At 33.8% G+C, this 21,735-nt stretch overlaps 3 protein-coding genes across 17 annotated transcripts in view; 1 reads left to right on the forward strand and 2 right to left on the reverse strand.

Annotated features, from left to right (window-relative positions):
* LOC100117795 (ATP-dependent DNA helicase Q4) overlaps positions 1-8,769 on the reverse strand; it is a gene marked incomplete at its 3' end in the record, with an annotated part of 242,903 nt that extends 234,134 nt beyond the window's left edge. Inside the window, exons 1-2 of the mRNA XM_031921346.1 lie at positions 8,474-8,769; positions 6,701-8,401 (exon numbers count right to left, since the gene is read on the reverse strand). Of these exons, the coding sequence (XP_031777206.1) occupies positions 6,701-8,401; positions 8,474-8,584 (1,812 nt within the window). The remainder of the gene's footprint in view (positions 1-6,700; positions 8,402-8,473) is intronic.
* A 3,924-nt stretch (positions 8,770-12,693) lies between these two features.
* LOC100679679 lies at positions 12,694-20,710 on the forward strand. Of its 15 annotated transcripts, none has more exons than XM_032601316.1 (14): positions 12,694-12,770; positions 14,232-14,415; positions 14,960-15,694; positions 15,784-15,999; positions 16,137-16,257; positions 16,329-16,524; positions 16,596-16,650; positions 17,348-17,528; positions 17,727-18,372; positions 18,443-18,487; positions 18,581-18,908; positions 18,971-19,362; positions 19,710-19,901; positions 20,114-20,702. In XM_032601316.1, exons 5-11 carry the CDS (start codon positions 16,186-16,188, stop codon positions 18,856-18,858), a joined length of 1,473 nt encoding a protein of 490 aa, XP_032457207.1. In that variant the 5' UTR covers positions 12,694-12,770; positions 14,232-14,415; positions 14,960-15,694; positions 15,784-15,999; positions 16,137-16,185; the 3' UTR covers positions 18,859-18,908; positions 18,971-19,362; positions 19,710-19,901; positions 20,114-20,702. The 15 variants fall into 15 exon arrangements, with proteins under 15 accessions (XP_032457207.1, XP_032457205.1, XP_032457201.1 ...); XM_032601314.1 differs by having other exon boundaries at positions 12,719-12,770; positions 14,232-14,462; XM_032601310.1 differs by lacking the exon at positions 12,694-12,770 and having other exon boundaries at positions 12,790-14,462; positions 14,960-15,224; positions 15,322-15,694.
* On the reverse strand, positions 14,134-15,448 carry LOC100117173 (putative nuclease HARBI1). The gene is made up of 6 exons (XM_032601349.1): positions 15,294-15,448; positions 14,926-15,204; positions 14,731-14,863; positions 14,490-14,646; positions 14,206-14,452; positions 14,134-14,140 (listed from the first exon to the last, which is right to left on the reverse strand). Exons 1-6 carry the CDS (start codon positions 15,446-15,448, stop codon positions 14,134-14,136), a joined length of 978 nt encoding a protein of 325 aa, XP_032457240.1.
* Positions 20,711-21,735: the final 1,025 nt, after the last annotated feature.

A 21,735-nucleotide genomic window follows, 5' to 3' on the forward strand; every position in this document is an offset into this window, starting at 1 on the left:
ACTTTTCCCGTAGATAGTCATCCACTAGTCGCATGATGCAGCGCGGTACTCCAAGCGACCGCATAGGATCTAGTATATCTATCCATCTAGCTAAGTTGAATGCGTTTTTTTACGTTCAGCGTCACAAGCAGAACCATTGATCTTGCCGTATGACAGGCTGCATCTATCATTTCTACTGTGTCGGTAACCTCTCCGATCACTCCAATCGTTGACCTGCCCTTTCTAAATACATATTGCTTGTCAGAAAGGTCCCCTGCTTCTCTAACAGCCTGTATTATGCGTGGCTTAAGTAGTGCTACACTCATTTTTCCCATTGTGCCCACAAGACTGAACGGTCTATAAGAGAGATCTGCGCTGGCCTCCTCTTTAGATTTCTTGATAAGAACCAGTCTCGCTCTTTTCTATTGCGGGCTAAATACGCCTTACACCAGGCACTGATTGTACATTTCCAGAAGGAATTCAGGTCGCTGTGTGGCAACAGTAATGAGTATTTCCGAAGGGATGCGATGCAGTCCAGGTGCCTTACTGCTTTTCAGGGATAAAGTTGCCGCGATAAGCTCGCGATAAAAGGAACCACGTCAGGCGGCTAGTCCGTCTCGTCATTTTCGGGTCTGATCGAGTGAGTAAGGAACAGTTTGTTGCTTATGTTTTCGATTGCGGCAATCTTTACCCGACAACTGGTCGTTTATTTTCTTTTATTTCGTCCCTGAAAAAATCCCGCACATCGTCGTGTCTCTTGGACAAGTCTCGCGCTTCAGGACAGTGTCGTTTCTAGGCTCTTTGGGTCCTTCTCCTAGCGTGGAAGCTTTCTTTTCTAAGCTTGGAAAATTTGTCTGTACACCAGTAAACTGGTTGCATATGGTAGCTGGTATAGACATTGGGCAGAGTTTCACATCTCTGTTATTAATTTAGTAGTTTTCTCAATTAGCGGCGCAGCGCTTACCCGACTTTTTTTTTCAGTAATCTTATTAACTTTTTAATCCATGGTTACATTTACGTTTGCCATATCATTTGTTAACAATTGATTTTGATGAACAGAAGAATTGTAACAAATACTAGCAAGAAACACTCGCTTCGTTCGCGATTAAGAAATTAATTGTAATGATATTTAAATATTTGACGTGACATTATTAAATATACTATTAAATATTAGAGATACACTCGATGATAGTTAATTCTTGTAAAACGTTTTTATGAAAAACTATATGATAATCATAGTTTCAAGTATCCAAATTTTAAAATATACATGTTCATTTTTACGCGCATTTAGTGGCCGTGATACAACCTCCGCATTTTACAGGCAAGGAAAAGATAAATTAACAAAACTTTTCGATAAAAGCGAGAATCTTGTAAATATAGCGCAAATCTTTTATAATTTTAATGCTGATAACAATAGTACACGCTAAACCCTAAAGTACAAAACTCGACGTAAAAAAGTCCGAATATCGCAATTTGTACTTGAGAAAAGTTGAGATTGTAAAATTTGTACCTTAAAATTTCTGAAAGAGAGATTTTGTACTTTTCAATAGATCAAATTATTGATTTTAAACTTTGACAAAGTACAGACTGCTGATTTTGAACTTTACAATTTCTGGCAACTATTTAAAAAGTTGAAAAGTGGGATTTTGTACTTTTGCCAAAGAACAAATTATTGATTTTAATCTTTGTCACGTACGTTGGTTTGGGTTGCTTTGGATTCGAATTTTTTTCTCGCTTTTGCTCGCCTTCCCTCCGATATGCCACGTATTTTATTATCGATCTCCCTGCACGTGTGGTAGGTTGGTTATGGTCACTTTAGGTTTTAATTTTTTTGCTCGCTTTCGCTCGCCTTCCTCCGGTGCCCAGTATTTTATTATGAAACTTGCTGCGCGTGGGGTAGGTGGGTTTGGAAGCTTTGGATTTAGATTTTTGTCTCGCTCTAGCTCGCCTTCCTTCGATGTGCCGAGGTGTAGTTTAAACAAATTAATAATTTGGAAAGCGTAGGGTAAATGGGTTTACGCGTATTGGTTTTAGATTTATTCTCGCTCTGCTCGCCTTCCTTCGATGTGCCACATATTTTATTGTTGAACTCGCGGCGCGTGGGGTAGATTGGTTTGGGTAGCTTTGGATTCTAATTTTTTTCTCGCTTTTGCTCGCCTTCCCTCCGAAATGCCCAGTATTTTATTACGGAAATCGTTGTACGTGTGGTTGGTTGATTATGGTCGCTTTGGGTTTTAATTTTTTCTCTCGCTTTTGCTCGCCTTCCCTCCGATGTGCCACGTATTTTATTATTGAACTCGCTGCGCGTAGGGTAGGTGGGTTTAAAGCTTTAGTATTAGATTTACAGCTTGTTGAGGATTGCCTTTCCTCCGATGTGCCACGTATTTTATTATTGAACTCGCTGCGCGTGGGGTAGGTGGGTTTAAAGCTTTAGTTTTAGATTTACAGCTTGTTGAGGTTTGCCTTCCTCTGCTGTGCCCCGTATTTTATTATTGAACTCGCGGCGCATGGGGTAGGTTGGATTGGGTAGCTTTGGATTCGAATTTTTTTCTCGCTTTCGTTTTGAAGCTTTAGTTTTAGATTTTTGTCTCGCTCTTGCTCGCCTTCCTTTCGATGTGCCACGGATTTTATTATTGAACTCGCTGCGCGTTGGATAAGTAAGTTTTGAAGCTTTAGTATTAGATTTTTGTCTCGCTCTTGCTCGCCTTCATTTGATGTGCCACGTATTTTATTATTGAACTCTCTGCGCGTGGGCTAGGTGGATTTAAAGCTTTAGTTTTAGATTTACAGCTTGTTGAGGTTTGCCTTCGTCCGATGTGCCCCGTATTTTATTATGAAACTTGCTGCGCGTGGGATAAGTACGTTTTGAAGCTTTAGTTTTAGATTTTTGTCTCACTCTGCTCGCCTTCCTTTGATGTGCCACATATTTTATTGTTGAACTCGCGGTGCGTGGGGTAGGTTGGTTTGGGTAGCTTTGGATTCGAATTTTTTTCTCGCTTTTGCTCGACTTCCTTCCGATATGCCCCGTATTTTATTACAGAACTCGCTGTACGTGTGGTAGGTTGGTTATGGTCGCTTTGGATTTGAATTTTTTTTTCTCGCTTTCGCTCGCTTTCCTCTGATGTGCCCCGTATTTTATTATGAAACTTCTGCGCGTGGGGTAAGTAAGTTTTCAAGCTTTAGTTTTAGATTTTTGTCTCGCTTTGCTCGCCTTCCTTCGATATGCCACGTATTTTATTATTGAACTAGCTGCGCGTGGGGTAGGTGGGTTTAAAGCTGTAGTTGTAGATTTACAGCTTGTCGAGGTTTGCCTTCCTTCGATGTGCCACGGATTTTATTATTGAACTCGCTGCGCGTGTGGTAGGTGGGTTTAAAGCTTTAGTTTTAGATTTACAGCTTGTCGAAGTTCGCCTTCATCTGATGTGCCCCGTATTTTATTATGAAACTTGCTGCGCGTGGGGTAAGTAAGTTTGGAAGTTTTGGTTTTAGATTTTTGTCTCGGTCTTGCTCACCTTCCTTCGATGTGCCAAGGTGTAGCTTAACTAAATGATTAAATTTGAGGAGGTCGGGGTTAATAGGTTTATGCATTTTAATTTTTTTTCTAATCTGATACCAGATTTGTCATCAGGCACTCTGAAAATCCCTAACAGTAGACTCCTTTTTATCAAATATTTAATATGATATTAATTTGCCTAAATAACACTGTTTAAACAAATATCCCAGAAACTCCATATACCATGCTGTTTCGGACCTGACCGTTTAAAAATTGTGAATTTTGCAACAATTTATTTTAAAAAAATTGTTTAAACAATATATTTTACAAGTTTGATAGCAGATTCGTGTTGAGTGACCCCAAAAATCTTAAGTCAGATCTGTTTTGCCCTTCAATTTTCCGTAATTTTAGAAGTCGTAATCCTTAACGTCTAGCGTAAAAGGGGCGACATTGAAATTTCTTACTATAAAGTTCATTTGACAAAAGAAAAAAAAATTATTATTTTATTGTAACATGTCTTTTATTTACTTATAATGAATTATGTATAATAGTTATAAGCGATTGCTTTGAAAATGTCACACAAGTACAAAATGACTTTTTTGAACTTTTGAAATAGTTGCAAAAATTTTAAAGTACAAAAAGAGTAGTCTGTACTTTGACAAAGATTAATATCAATAATTTTATCTTTTGAAAAGTACAAAATCTCTCTTTTAGAAATTTTAAGGTACAAATTTTACAATCTCAACTTTTCTTAAGTACAAATTGCGATATTCGGACTTTTTTACGTCGATTTTTGTAATTTAGGGTTTAGCGTGTATCCATTGTGGCACTCGGTGCAATATTTTGTAAATTTTTTAACTGTCCGTAAGATTTGAAGTAAATGAGTGGTTCCTTTGGGCTGAAATTTTATGAAGATACTTTGTACACTTGTAGTTTTGATATGAATGCAGAGATATTAATTTGAATGTTTAGAAAACGTTTTATACACAAAAAGGTGGCATAATAAAAGGGAAAGAAAAAAATCCAGTATTTTTATTGCCAAACATTTTCTTCTGAATCGAATTAAAATTTCTACATTCATACCAAAACTACAAGTACAAAGTATCCTCCTGAAATTTTAGCCCAAAAGAATGACTTGTTATCTTCGAATCCTATGGACAGTGAACAAAACATGGCACCGAGTGTCACAATAGGCAAGTATGGTAATTCATGTTTTAGCACGGTAAATTTGAAGGTTTTATTACCAAGTTTATCTAAAAAAGTTTCAAATTATTTACTTTTTGTAATTTTCCCTCGTGAATCTATTTTTCAGGGTTTAAAAATGTTGTGCCCCCTTAATAATGTCATTTACTGAAAAATGGTGTAATTTTATTCAAAAAGGGCATTGTTTCTCAAATCTTAAACGTTATTTTTTGTCATTTCACGTGTCAGGAATTTGATTAAAAAATGATGTTATAATTTCATTTTTTTTTCTAACCTGAAAAATACGAAAATGATGTCATTCTCCTAATCTTATTAAGAATTAAAACGTACTATTAAACCAAAATTATGATAGGTATAACACCACAGTCAGAGTTTTTAGAAATGTATTATTGTTAAAAAGTTAAACATCGATTTCTTGGTTTCGTAGCTAGATGAGTGACAAACATTGTATAAAGTGGATAAATATTTGATTCTCCTTATTTTAATGTTTAACTTTTCTGATTAATTATATCTACACTTCTATATTCAATGCTATCGGTGTAGTATGTGATGATGTATTGTCAAGTAGGTTAAAACGATACTGTGGCTTGCTGTAAACGCACTAGAGGACAATGGTGTCCAGGTTTATGTAGTGCTGGATGATGAGGTCCATTTACGCCTTTACCGAAAAAATTGTGAAGCCTACTATCTAGACTAAAATAAGATAAGATTAGAGATTAAGATTAAGATTTTAAATTTCTCACCTTAAGTAAATTAGGCGCACGTTGGATTTAACTGGTATTAAAAAATTCAACTTGATAAACTAATAAGAGTCTGTCTTTGGAACTATACTTATCACTTTGCAGGTATTTTTAATTGCTACTGTATTATAAAAGAAGTATATTAACTCTACAACAATTAAAATACTCTTAAAATCTCGATGCAACTCATTTTCTGAACTTTTGAGGCATTTGTCAATATTGTTGCACCAACAACAATTACTTTTGCTAAAATATCTGATATATTAACCAAAGTAATTTTTCTTTCTGATATATTAAGCAAAGTAATTTTTGCTAGAAGATAACTTCTAATTTTTAAGATATTTTATTTATATGTATCCCCCTAACTTATGACAATAAAACATTGCAAATTTTGTATGTTGTGAAATTGTTTTTATTAAGACATTACCATGTATTAACTGTTTCTATTCAAAATCTTAATGAATGATTTCTGTGTTAACCCCTCATGTATAATATATATTTCTATTACACCTATGCACACAGAACAGCGTCAGCTGCAGTCAAAAGTTTCCGCACCTATGCAGTGTACATATAACCTCAATTTTCGCGTACGCTATTTGTTGTTTTTCGTGTACACTATTATAGTTCTTCGCGTAAGCTATTATTGTTTATCGCGTACGCGCTATCGGCCGCGGAGACAGACTCAATAATTAAAAAATTTGATAGTGCTACCATCCAGTTTATAGATTATTCCTATATATTCACTACACACTAGTTCCAATAAATAACTATAAATTAGAACATTCCTGGTAAAAATGTTTCCCAATAGTTATAGCCATCGCTTGGCCAACTCTTGAGTGTTTGGCCAACATTTTCAGTATTGGTTGGCCAACACACAAGAATAGATCAACAATTAACCCACTTTACATCGTAAAATCAGAAAATTAAACAATCGTGTGTAGGTTAGAATTTGCGTTGTCTGTAGATATAGGGTCATATTAGACTTGTATTTGGATACATACTAGCGATCTATTTTCAGTAGCGGTTCCATCAAAAGGTTCCTGACAACCCTTGGCCAATTTTTACAGTATCCACTACTGAGAAAATTTGGCCATCACACTCCACAGACTAGCCATTCTTATGGTTAAGTTTTTACCAGGGTAATAAAATTATCTACTAAAAGTATGTATCTACTTTTAACAGAAAAAAAATTTAAGAAGATTATGTAAGGTTTACCATAACTAAATAAAGAAATATTTTAAAAAACAGAGAAAAATTGTAAATTAAATTTTTGAAGTAAACATACATTGATGCTAAATTTACTTTCTGTAGTACCAGTCAGTTTTGTTGTATCTGTAACGTCCCGTAATTGTGATATATCAGGCATTTCCTCATGATCATCAATTGCCAGACCAGAATCTTTTGAATTTTTACATCGTCTTGCTAAGTGACCCATTTTTCCACATTTGAAACATAAAAATGTATTATTTTTATCAATCGAATCTAAGAAATCTAAATTGCCAGCATTAATATCGGTCTTTTCTTTTTTTTTTTTCCATTGTGTTTTTTTGTAGGTAGAGAAATTAAAGGATTTTTTTCCTCGAACAAAAACTTTTTTTTTTAAGTTGATTCTAAGAAAATTTCTATTCAATTCTTTAGCGCTATTATTTCTTATTAATGTATCTTCAATCATCTGATTACTCTTAGTTAAAGTAATCGATGGTTTAATGACTTCAGAAATATCTGTTATAGGCATCTGTGGAAAAGTATCTGAATATTCTTTACTATTAGTATTATTTATATTTAACAGTTTCTTACTGTCTATTCTACTTTTCCTGTCAAACTGAAATTGGTTTGAACCAATAATTTCTGTCATGGATACAGTAGATGAATTTTCAGATGTATATTGACTATCATTAAATGTAATATTTTCATTCACTTTGTTATTAGTTTTAATAATATTTGTATCAATGGTATAATCTGTCACTTTTATAAAATTATAAGAATCTGTTATAAATTTATTATATTCATGTGAATCATGCAATTTTTTCCCCAAATTTTTCATATCATTAGAACTACATAAATTATTTTCACAACATATTTTTTTCACATTTTGGACATATTCATCACCAAAGAGATTGTTGTGATTTCTCACACGTTTATTACTGTGATCTTTGGAATCACTATTAAAAACATAATCGTCATCAGAATTTGTTGAACTATACAGCATACAGCTATCCTCTTCCTTTGGTTCTTCTAGTTTTGTAGCCAAACTTTTATCAATACTAGGTTCAGTACATCTATCTAACCAACTTTTACTTAATAACCTATTATTTGTTGGTGAATCATTTGAAGATCTAAGTATTAACTGCTGCAAAGTATTACTTGATTTGGAGGTTACATTACTTCTCAGAGAAATTACCTTTAAATTCGGTTTTGTCCATTCTGCTATTTTAAAAGTATCAGTTTTTATACTTTCATCGCTATTTTTACTGTAAAGATTTATTTCCTTGAAATTCTTGTTAGAATTTTCTGTATTGTCATCTAATTTTGAATGAATAGCTAACTTTCTAGGATTACGTTTTAAAAGATTAAGTGATTTGAACCTTTCTTGTGATAGTTGAAAAGATGAGTTACTTGCAAATTTAGATTCATTTTCTTTACGATTGTTTTTTTCTGTATTTAAATGATGATCCCATGCTTGTTTGCTGTTACTTTTATTTTCAAAAAAAGGCGTATAACTTTCTACATCAGATGTATAGATATTCGATGAAAAAGTATTTTCTGGGTCAATAGAATTGAGAATAGGTGATAGCTCTGTACTATGATAAACTTGATTTTCTTTACTCAAAACTAAATCAAAATGACTTTTTTCAACTGGAGTACTTTCTTTTATATTATGATAAGTAGTAGTAGCTTCCTGCGACCTATTCTCTGTTTTAATTTTGAATTCCCAGTAAATTTTATAAGCCTCACGGATAGTACTATCTGCTGCTTTTATGTCATTCTAGAATAAAAATTATTATTATTAACATAAATTAATATTTGTTTTACGTATATTTTTTAAGCTATGACATACTTTATTTGGTTTACGTCCATATTTATTTATAAAATTACTTTCCCACTTTTTAATACGAATTTTATACTGATAATATTTTGTCTTGAAATACGATTCATCTTTTGAATCCATGTTTATGTAGTTAAAAAATTTAGAAACTTATTTTTATATTATTAGAATTTTCGGTTATACAAAAGATATAAAATAGAGTAAATAAAATAAAAAAATAATTTATAATTAATACTTTCTATGATCTACGAAGTATGTTTTTGCTGATACGAATATTTCGCGCCAGATATTGTTAATAAGGGCTATCACACGTAAAAAGGAATGGGAGAGCGAGGAACAGTTATAAATTAAATCGGATTACTATATCTATAGCACTGTCGTACATATTTGCTGAAACGGGAGATGTCTGAACATCCCGCCAGGGGCCGTATCCTCTAGCTTATAGGTGGAATATAACTTTGTGGTTATGGAAGACATCCCAGATAACAACGTGTCGGCACAGAGACGTCCCCGTGACGGCACGAGATGGCGGCATCCACGACAGCACGTGACGTCCAGCTGCCGCAGCACAGAGACGGCACGTGACGGCACGGCGAGACAGCACGACGTGCCGTCTCTGTGCCGTCTCTGTGCCAGCAGAAAACGCTACCGGCGGGGAGCGATTTTATCGCATATAAAAATAACGCTAAATAAAAATTAGTTAGAACGCATAACTAAGCATCTACATCATAAATAATTAATAAATTTTGTTATATAGTATAAAAAAAATTTTATGTAAGAAAAAAAAATCTGCCGGGTGTAGGGCTGGAACTCGCGATCTTTGGATCAGAAGTCCGAAGCTCTAGCCTCTGAGCCACAACTCTTCTTACAATTTGATGCACAATTGCACCTAATAATCATCGCTAATAATTAGAATTATGTAATAAAATAATGTTTAAATGTAATTCGGTTTGGAGAGAATAAAAAAGTAATAAATGTATGCTCTTTACTAATTAAAGTCCATAATTATTAATAATGCAACATTCTGAGCACGCGGCACGCGTGCTGTCGCTGTGCAGTCTCTGTGCCGTCGCGTACAGACGCCCTAGGTCGAGACAGCAACTGGACGGCACAGTGACAGCACGACGTGCGGCACGTCAAGAGCATGCTCTGCAAAAAAACGCCCGCCAGATGTCCCCGCTTGATAGCACAGAGACGGCACACGGACAGCACGCCGTGCGGCACAACAAGTCTCGGTGGAGACAGCACGTGCTGTTATCTGGGATGACTTGTCGGTGTGGATCTTTGTCGATCACATGTTTTGTGGTGGACGATAGAGGGTGTGTTCCAGAGGGAACGCCAGCAGCGGTACAGCAGTCCGGTCCGCGTTCGAAATTCCGGTGCTGTGCTGTTACTGTGAAATCGTTCCGCGTCAGCTGATTCTGTTTGTACTGTTTGCAGTTGTAACTTCTTGAACATTACAAAGTTCTTATTATAAGTTCAGTTATTATAGTATGTAATACATTGAAAGAGTTGTACAATTTTAATCACGAAATGGAAGATCTAATCTAGCTAGATAACTTTTTATCGTCTTCTAGTAGTGAAAACAGTGATGATGAAAATGACGCGATCATGTTTTTCATTCCGCGTCGTGAACGTCGAAGAATTCCTCGAATCAATAATTACATAGAAACTGTAATTGTAAGATACAATAATAATGATTTTAAAGAAAAAAAGATACCATGCAAACAGCTGACGCGGAACGATTTCACAGTAACAGTACAGCAGCGGAATTTCGAACGCGGACCGGACTGCTGTACCGCTGCTGGCGTTCCCTCTGGAACACACCCACACGGAACGCGACCCGTGACAGTCATGACTGCCACATCGCGCGCCAATTATGAAAATGGACTCGACTACAGGCGGAAAAGAAAGAATTGAATTATTTTATTTCTTTTTAATGAAATTGTCCATGAAACGGTTTAAAAATGTAATTATGAATTATTAAATAAAAAGAAATATGGATACTTTAGTTGAAGTTGAAGAGCTTTAACAACATTTTATTGTCATCAAGGATAGTAGTTGTTTTCATATAATTTTAAATAAAAAAAGGGTTCATAATAAATAATAACACGTGTTCAATAATATTGTATACAAAAATTAACATTTTTATTTTTAATACAAAATTATAAATGAAGTAAAGTTTTCTAAATTACTGTTGAGCAACTCGCTTCAAACTTATTTCCTATATCTTTTGAACATTGTAAAAACTTTCTAAAATCTAAAATCTGTATCAGTTGATGGCGCTATAGCTTCTAGATATTTAAATAAAGGTAGTTCTGCTCGTGACGCACAGCGAAGCATTGCAGAATCTTGCCTACATACTAATAATAGTATGTACTTGTAGTCATGCAAAGGAATTCTTCGATGATGATGTTTTAATATGGGGTTTAAGAATATCCTCAGCACTACTTGTGAAAATTGGCAGGCATGGTGTAAGTTAGCATTGTCTGCTAACCTGGTGGCAAAGGTGCAGCAGGTGTTGGTTGCACTGTACCACCCTGACCTCGGCTGCCATGTGCCTCCTGCCGGTGTTGTCATTATTCGCATGCTATTCATGTACTGAGGCTGCTGTTGGCCATAATATTGACCACAGTACTGAGCTGGCTGCAGAAACTGTCCCTGCATTTGAGGATAACTCTGCTGGTACCGACATACTGTCCTGCTCCTGATGTGGACCTACAAAACAACAATAATGATTTAATTTTTGTTTTATTCTGTTAAAGTGGATAAATCTTAATATCAGTATAAATCAATGAAAAGTATTGGAGCAATGATCAAACAAAAATATGGAACGAATGATATAAATGAACTATACGTATTTAGCAAAATGTACAATTTACTTTAACACAAGTTTAAAACTATTTCATTAATTTTTCATAAATACTAACCTGTTGAGCTTGTTGATTTGCATTAGGTCCAATACCGATAAAACTTGATAAAAGCTTTTTCCTTAAATACTATTATATCTTGTATAGTACCAAAAGTTGAGATAAGGTATTTGTTATCAAATCTTCCGTTATGCCATTAGTGACTCCACCAGACTAGACGGTGCAATTGGTTGTTCTGCTTTGGTCGTATACCTGTTTAGATTATTGAATTTTAATATATTTTATCATGAATGGATTGTGCAGAAATTATTTTAAGCAAAATATTTAAAAATGAAGCAAGTTATCTTGACACATAAGAATAAACATAATTGTAAAACAGATTGTTCGTCATTGAAGATTATAATTTTAAATCATTTGTTGATAGTAGATTTTGACTAAAATTATCAAAAAATATTGTTTGCTTTATACTTTAGTATTGACAACTAACTTTTATCATCAAAACTTAACTATTTTGTTTAAAATTCTTGAGGTACTGCTGTCTGTGATGATCGACATGACTTTTATATATATTTCATAATAATGAATCTTAAAATACTTACCAAATATTTTACTCGAGGGCTACGTTGTATCCACCTTGCACGTGGTGCACAAAATAACGTAAGAATGTTAAATTCCTTAGGATTGCTCTACTCCTTTCGGTGAGCATGTCAACAATTATTTCTCTTCTTATCAGTCTCAGATTAATGCGTCCGTAACTATTTCTTAGGCCGACGAAAGTTCTTTCCACCCATTTTCCTGTAAAAATAGTATTTTTTTTCAATAATTCTTTAGATCAGACAATAAATATTACACTTTATACGATAATACCTATATGATACTCACCATCGGCTGGCTGACGGTCTACGAATTCCTCCGCATGAACTAAGTTTACCACCGCTGAAATTTTTTCGTACGCCCTTGTTCTTTTTGCCTTTGTTGTGTTATCTTTGTCCAAAGGGTTATATAACAATGGTCGGCACTGAACCTCCTGCGCGATCGTAACTTCCAAAGGTGTCATTATTAGCATTTATACGTTAATAAAATAATCAAAAATTCTAATTTTTTGAACTTTTTCACTCGAGCTCGTGGAAGTGCGTATTAGAGTGCAAAAAACCTTTTCTTTGAAGTTTTTATCGAAAATAAGTCGAAATGACTGATACTTAATTGTTGTAAAAAACACGTTCGCGATGCTGATCGTCTCTGAACTGCTATACTGTCTCTTCTCAATCTTGTGGCGAACTGCCGCGAGCGCGTATAAGGGCTGATGCTTTACTGCGCATGCGCGATCCACGTTTATTCCGAGAAACGTCTGTTTCGCACTTTTCGTAAACTTCCCTAGCTTTCTCGAACGGACTATCGCACGCATTTCAGAAAAAATGGACATCTATAACATAGCATGTGTAAATAGAAAATTATTATTTGTATTTACAGGCAGGGTTATAGAGACTGGGTTTCTATCTTGATTTTTATATTTTTTAAAATATTTTTTTATAATTAAAATAACTGTTAAAAATTAAAAATTGTTTGAGAAAATTTTATTCTACAATAGTCTAAAATATTATATAACAATAATTCAAACGATTTTTTCTTTATCTTTATTTTTTATTGATGGCCGTGTGTTTACACTAATTAAAACGATGAAAACTTTTGGCGCTGAATAAGTAACCGTTCATTTGAGATCATCGACGGCGACGCAACATTCTCGCCTACAGCAGGACGTGAGCAGGATGATTGTCTTTAACATCTGGTTTAAGGTCCGCTCCTATAGATCTATATGTCATACCGATATATATAGTAAACGATAAAATCGTGCCGATCTTTGCGCAGATGGTTTGTTTAAACGGAATGAATATATACTCTGAAAAAATTATTTTACAGATTTTATTATGTACAATGCGCTAAACTATTTGATTAATTTTTCATAAATACTAACCTGTTAAGCTTGTTGATTTGCATTAGGTCCAACACCGATAAAACTTGATGAAAGCGTAACCTTTGTCCTTAAATACTATTATATCTTGTATAGTACCAAAAGGTATGCTTGGTAATAGCTGAAAGAGCACCTCTTATATTGGCTTCATTCAATTCTTGCTATGTAACGCTGCTTATAGAAGATTCGAGGATCTTGTGTATCTTGCTTGCGAAAAATAGACTTGCCTCATTTTTTTTCGATCAAACATTGCAAAAACTCTACTGGTAAACCATGGTACAGGTATAACTAATACCTACTGCTCGTGACGCACAGCAGAGCATTACTGTACAAAATAACTACATGCTATAGTCTTTTGATTGGATCTAGAAAAAATCTTCCAATCTAATAAAAAGTTTTCCTCTACCTAAACATTTTGAAAATAGAAGAAATGGATTATTACTGTTTTATACAATATAAAGTTCTATTCAGAATTAATAGACTTTTTCATTCATTACCTTTGATTCGATAGATAGATACCGTAATGATGAAAGTGGAAGCTTTCCACGAACAGATGCTCCATCCATATTCAAGGCTAAATAAAGATGACATCCAGTTGCTTGAAATTTGCCATTGAAAAACATGAAATCTAAATCATTTTTCCTAATTTTTCGTAACCCATTTTTCGAATTGGTGCTAATCTAATACTATAATACTTAAACGTATTGATTGATATTAAACAAGTCAGCTTATTAATAATATAAACGAAGAATCATCTCAATTTCAGCCTGTCCATTTTCAAATCCAATGTTATTATCATCATTGTTGTGAAAGTCAATGCCTGGAATGTCATCTTACACTCTAGAAATAACAAGTTTATCATTAGTAAAATATTTATAATACTATATTTCTTTACTTATACTTACCCATGCATTCTTTCGAAATTATACAGGATGGCAGCTGCGTTGATGATCATCGAAACTTTCTGTGGACTATAATATAATTTCCTACACCGACTGATAACTTTCCAGGTACCTGATAACATTCCAATTGTTTGCTCAACCATATATCGTGTATGCACATGGTCATATGTGTAAACACTTGCTGGAGATCCTTCTGGAGCATCTAAGATTGGAGTAAGCAATACCGAAGACCTTGCATATCCACTGTCTCCTAAACAAAAGTAAAAAAATATTTTAAGATCAATTACCAAGCATATAATAATGTCCTTCGTTTTCAATAATTTCTGGATTTCTTCTCAACAATTCCAAATAATCTCGAGCTCCACAAAAATTCCAGTTAAACTGATCATTGTTGCTTCCTGATATTATGCGTATACTCCTAATGATGTAGTTACAGTCAACTACCTGTAACATTTAATAATTTTAATAATAAATAAAATTACATTGAGTATTACGTAAAAATAAATGTAAAGTTATAATTGAACTGACAATTTGAACATTCATAGCTGGTCCATGTCGGTAATTATAAAAAGCTTCTTCATTTTCTGAAGGCCGCTTCATACACACAATGAATGCATCAACCAATCCAATTATACCTGGAATTCTTATTGTCCTTTGAAATCTAAAAAATAAAAAATACAATAATAAACATTATCAATGACACATGTCATTATTATTACTTACTGCGTACTAATTTGTCGTCTTTCTTCTTGCGAAGTTGGGAATCGAATAAATCTGGGTGCCAATTCCAATACTGCTTGTAAAAACTGAGTAAGATAACGGCTGGCTGTAGACTGACCCATTGGATGCCGATAATCACTTGCAAAACCTTTTTGGAAGCTCCCTTCGGCAAAGAATCTCAGCATTGATAGAACAATCAGATGAAGTGGTATTGAATACCTTTCACCGACTAATCTATGTTGTAAAAGATTTGTCAAGTTTATGACAACATGAGGTGGCATTCTAAACAAATAGTGAAAAAAGTAATAATGCAAGCATATGAATATTCAATATAATATCTGCATATTTGAATTAAAACAAAATTGTCTTACCTATAGTACCGCATAAAAATATTTATAGGCATTATAAATGGGTTTGAAACATCACGCAGTTGCCTCTTCAACAGATTCATTTGGTTAAATACAAATCTGTTGATCAATTGTCGTGCGTCATTAATGATAATATCAACAAAATTATCTTCATCCATCTTTATTAGTTATACTGCAAACTTTAATTGAATATAATATAAACAATGAGAAAGGGCCGTAATTGGTAAACGAGTAATAATAAAAGTCGACGATCTTCTCAGCTCCGCAACTGATTCTGCGTTGCACAGTAAGATAGGTTAGGTACGTTATAAACAATGAGAAAGGACCGTTATTGATAAACAAGTGGAAGTCGACGATCTTCTCAGCTCAGTTGATTCTGCGTTGCACACTAAGCTATACATTAGGTAAATACGTCGAACGTGCTATCTATTGATGATGGCTGCGGACTAATTGCGAGACAAAGAACACTAATTGCCACTTTGCTTTTAATCAGCTTACTACTTGTGCACTTTTGAGATCCTACCGCGAGAATCGGCCGAGCCATAGCATTTTCTGAAGCGCCATCCATACCGTTTTTCCGCGCTTACTATGGAATTGTATGCACTAGAGCGCGCATCGAGCAGAAGAGCAGAAGTTACAAGTTGCTTTTTACAAATAAAACAAGAACAATATCAGTATGCCACCAAAAAAACGATGTTTCAAAATCTAGGTAAGACATATAAAAGTTAATTATGCATTTATTAAATAATTTATTTTTACTGCAGCTCACATAATGTATTTGTATTGCATAATTTTACAAAAAACGTATTTCTTAACGTACATGAGAACGAACATTTTTTTCGCAAGAAAACAGATAACTCATCTTGGACCAAGTGGAAACGTCAAATACAATGAGATGTGGAAAAGACTGACTTCAAAATTAAATGAAATTGGACCTGCAGTTAAAACCGAATCGCAATGGATTAAAGTAAGTATTCAATATAAAAAGTAATATAATTCTCTTATGTTTTTTTATAATATATATAATTCAATTATTAGACATGGACCTCGCTCAGACTTTCTGCAAAAGGAAAAGTTTGTACATTTTTAAAATCACACAACAAGACAGGCAATAATGCACCTAAAGAAAACGTAACTGAAGAGGATTTACAAATAACAAATATTTTTGGTAAATATGGCACTGGCGTGGCTGTCACTAAAGAATTGGAATTCATGCACATCAAAATGGAAAAAAGTGATTAATTTATTTATTTTATTTTCTTCATAATTGCATTTTTATAACTGTTCGGACGCTTTGATTTTCAGAATCAGTAAATGCAGTTGATGTTTCCAACCATTTACCGGCTCAATTCATTGACATGTAAGTAAAAAAATAGTGTTCATTAAATTAAATAATAAGAAATAAATAAAATAAGTATTTCAATTTTTTGTGATGTCGCGAAGTATACTATTTCATTTTGAACGTTATTGCCGCGAACCCATTGTAGGTTATGTACAACTTCGCATGCGCATTACGACATTCGCAGCGATCTCTCGGCGTATATAACTCGGTGTATAAAACTCATGGTTTTTCTTTGCGATACTTGTGTGCTGCTCGTGACCACTGACCGCGCGTGTTCTTGGCGTTCTTGTCCTCTCAAACTACTTTTCCACGCATTCTAAGAATTACCTGAATATCTCTTCGTTCGTTTTTGCAAGCAATTCTTTAATATGGAGAAACCTAAGCTTACAATAAAACATAAATCGTAAGTATTAACTGAATAAAATACAGAGTATACATATACCGAGTTGTACTTTATATGTTCTTCTATTTTTCTCTTTTTTGGTTTTTGCAAATCTTCAACTATTTACAACAAACAAATTTAATACTCTTCTAATTCGGATTAGCATATAATGTTTTTTGGATTATTGCAAATTGGACAGTCCCGAACTGTCTGAACTGTATGCTAGGGTATATCTATATTCATTGTCCTGGACTGTCCAATCTCAATAATTCAACAAATTAACCTATAAAGTAACAATACATCTTATACAAGCCATTTTATTTCAATATTCAGAAAAACAAACATCAGACCTACGGTCTCTCAGCTGAACTACCTAATAGATTCCATGGAAGACAGCTACTCTCAATCATTCAACATAGCGATGACTGATGCTGAAAGTGTGACCAAAATCACACCTCAGCTTAACGCTAGAGGCAACGAGGCCAACAAGAAAGATTCTTTTTCATGGATAAGGGTAAGCTGATAACTGTCATAATATTTCTTCACTTTTCTTGTATGACTTTGTTAAGAGAGGGATAATTCTATGCTGCTGTAATATTTATAGTAGTATTTATTTCCAGTACATCTTTTTCACCTCACACTCTCACATACAAAATTATAAAATATATTTTATAAGCTGTAATATTAATATACATATATATTTATTTTCCAGACATGGAATAACCTTCTGGGTAATGCCAAGAAGAATAGTAATCTGAGTCGTGAGGAACAACGCAATCTCCCTGAATACCATAAGAAGGCAATTGAATTTTATATTAAGTACAAGCTTTCTGATCCACTTACAAATAAGGAAAACAACTGCAACGTAGTCAACTCTGCCCCAGTTAATTGTACCGTACCATGCACTGAAGCACCCATCTCATTGCAACATCTACAGAATAATTTTCAAAAGTCATGTCCATCATCACAGACAGCAGTACCTTCGCAAAAAATGTACATGTTCCAACAACAACAGCTGCCAAGAACATTAGAATCACCACGTACTCCAGTACACTTGTCCAACAATTTTCAGCAGTCATCATCTCAGTCAGCATCACACAGATCAGTACCTTTGCAACAAATGTATGCATTGCAGTCACAGCCATCTCTCCAACAACTAGAGCTGCCACGAACATCACCAAAGTCATTTTCAAGGAATGACACTTTGTCACGCCAATGTTATGTTTCTGAACAGAAACTGCAAGAAATGCTTATGAATCTGTCTGATGATGAAGTACTCTCTGATGAAGAGATCCATACAGCTGATATGGCAGATGAATCTGTTGACTGCAACATGAATTTTGCAAAAAAACAGCGAGGTAATTATATTTATTTTTATTTAAATTATAGATTAAATCAATAACTAAAAAACATTTGATATATTTACAGTAGAAGTCAGTAAGCGTGCACATGCAGTTGACGAATTACCTACATGTAAGTAATATTAAAGTATCTTACATGTATTTAAAAATAAAATGATGTCATATATTTATTAATTAATAATAAATTTGAAATTTATTATTACAGTTGACAAAATGCACACACAGTTTTTAAGTAATTTACAGAATACTGTGATAAAAACGATGAATGAAAAAATAGAAACAGATATTATAAATGATGTTGTAAGGAATATCAGAAAAGAATTTGACGAAAAGTTTATCAACCTCAAAACTGACATAATCAAGATGATGGATGAAAGGATGAAGGAAATGCAAAGGGAAATGAAAAATTATGTTGATGCAGAAACAACTAAAATTACGACAAATGTTGCGACTTTATTTAACGATTTTGTAATTCATCATTAACTGCCTTCTATACCTCCGATATTTCTTATTGCGATGTTTATTTTCATAAGGTAAGTACAAATATTTATCTTGTACATAATAGTTTATTGTACGCCTTTATTGTATTTTACAGATTTCTACCATACAGTTTTATTGTTCTTATTGAAGTGTTCCAATTATTGCGTACATAGGAAAAATGATTTAGATTTCATGTTTTTCAATGGAAAATTTCAAGCAACGGGACATCTTTATTTCGCCTTGAATATGGATACAGTGTAATATTTATTGTCTGATCTGATGAATTATTGAAAAAAATACTATTTTTACAGGAAAATGGGTGGAAAGAACTTTCGTCGGCCTAAGAAATAGTTACAGACACATTAATCTGAGACTGATAAGAAGAGAAATAATTGTTGACATGCTCACCGAAAGGAGTAGAACAATCCTAAGGAATTTAACATTCTTACGTTATTTTGTGCACCACGTGCAAGGTGGATACAACGTAGCCCTCGAGTAAAATATTTGGTAAGTATTTTAAGATTCATTATTATGAAATATATATAAAAGTCATGTCGATCATCACAGACAGCAGTACCTCAAGAATTTTAAACAAAATAGTTAAGTTTTGATGATAAAAGTTAGTTGTCAATACTAAAGTATAAAGCAAACAATATTTTTTGATAATTTTAGTCAAAATCTACTATCAACAAATGATTTAAAATTATAATCTTCAATGACGAACAATCTGTTTTACAATTATGTTTATTCTTATGTGTCAAGATAACTTGCTTCATTTTTAAATATTTTGCTTAAAATAATTTCTGCACAATCCATTCATGATAAAATATATTAAAATTCAATAATCTAAACAGGTATACGACCAAAGCAGAACAACCAATTGCACCGTCTAGTCTGGTGGAGTCACTAATGGCATAACGGAAGATTTGATAACAAATACCTTATCTCAACTTTTGGTACTATACAAGATATAATAGTATTTAAGGAAAAAGCTTTTATCAAGTTTTATCGGTATTGGACCTAATGCAAATCAACAAGCTCAACAGGTTAGTATTTATGAAAAATTAATGAAATAGTTTTAAACTTGTGTTAAAGTAAATTGTACATTTTGCTAAATACGTATAGTTCATTTATATCATTCGTTCCATATTTTTGTTTGATCATTGCTCCAATACTTTTCATTGATTTATACTGATATTAAGATTTATCCACTTTAACAGAATAAAACAAAAATTAAATCATTATTGTTGTTTTGTAGGTCCACATCAGGAGCAGGACAGTATGTCGGTACCAGCAGAGTTATCCTCAAATGCAGGGACAGTTTCTGCAGCCAGCTCAGTACTGTGGTCAATATTATGGCCAACAGCAGCCTCAGTACATGAATAGCATGCGAATAATGACAACACCAGCAGGAGGCACATGGCAGCCGAGGTCAGGGTGGTACAGCGCAACCAACACCTGCTGCACCTTTGCCACCAGGTTAGCAGACAATGCTAACTTACACCATGCCTGCCAATTTTCACAAGTAGTGCTGAGGATATTCTTAAACCCCATATTAAAACATCATCATCGAAGAATTCCTTCGCATGACTACAAGTACATATTATTATTAGTATGTAGGCAAGATTCTGCAATGCCTCGCTGTGCGTCACGAGCAGAACTACCTTTATTTAAATATCTAGAAGCTATAGCGCCATCAACTGATACAGATTTTAGATTTTAGAAAGTTTTTACAATGTTCAAAAGATATAGGAAATAAGTTTGAAGCGAGTTGCTCAACAGTAATTTAGAAAACTTTACTTCATTTATAATTTTATATTAAAAATAAAAATGTTAATTTTTGTATACAATATTATTGAACACGTGTTATTATTTATTATGAACCCTTTTTTTATTTAAAATTATATGAAAACAACTACTATCCTTGATGACAATAAAATGTTGTTAAAGCTTGTTAAAGCTCTTCAACTTCAACTAAAGTATCCATATTTCTTTTTATTTAATAATTCATAATTACATGTTTAAACCGTTTCATGGACAATTTCATTAAAAAGAAATAAAATAATTCAATTCTTTCTTTTCCGCCTATATTCGAGTCGTTTTTCATATTGCCGCGCGATGTGACCGTCGTGACTGTCACGGTTCGCGTTCCGTCGATCGTCCACCGCACAAGCATGTAATCGACAAGATATAAACTATAAAACATAAGATCCACACGGCAAGTATGTCTTCCATAACCACAAACTTATATTCCACATATACGCTAGAGGATACGGCCCCAGACTGAAATGCAGACATATGACATATGAGTGAAACGTTTGGTTTCGCGTTCCGGCTTTATAGTCTATTTTTGCTTCCTCCTAAGAGGAAGCTTTGTAATAGTAAAATTTTCAGTTTCGCTGAAACTTTGTAGAAACGCATTTGGAGGTGTTTGGAGTACGAATCATGCGTTTTTAGCAGGGAGTAAGAGAGAAGGAGACAAAACTCCAGGCTTTCAAAATGGCAAGCTTTCTCCGACGGAGATCGCCAGGTCCGTTCGATGAAACGTCCGAGACCTAGCGAGTAGCAGAGCCGCCTGTTGGCAGCTAATCGTACTCTTAAGCGATCTTATTATTTTTAAAGATTTCCGGGTTCGAATCCGCACAAAGAATAATTTTTTTAACTCATTTTTTTTCTTTAAACAATAATTATTATATAACTGTTAATTTTTTTATTATTGAAATCGAAGATTTAGATATGTATATGTATCAAGAAGGCAAATTATCAACTATTTAGAAGTGCATAAATCACTTAAGATGAGTAGACATAGAATGCAATATTTTTCGAATTGAATTGGAGTAAATGATTTTTATTTGACTGTTACATTATTTTTAACCGATA

Source organism: Nasonia vitripennis (genome assembly GCF_009193385.2).
Source record: "Nasonia vitripennis strain AsymCx chromosome 1 unlocalized genomic scaffold, Nvit_psr_1.1 chr1_random0005, whole genome shotgun sequence".
Taxonomy (NCBI): domain Eukaryota; kingdom Metazoa; phylum Arthropoda; class Insecta; order Hymenoptera; family Pteromalidae; genus Nasonia; species Nasonia vitripennis.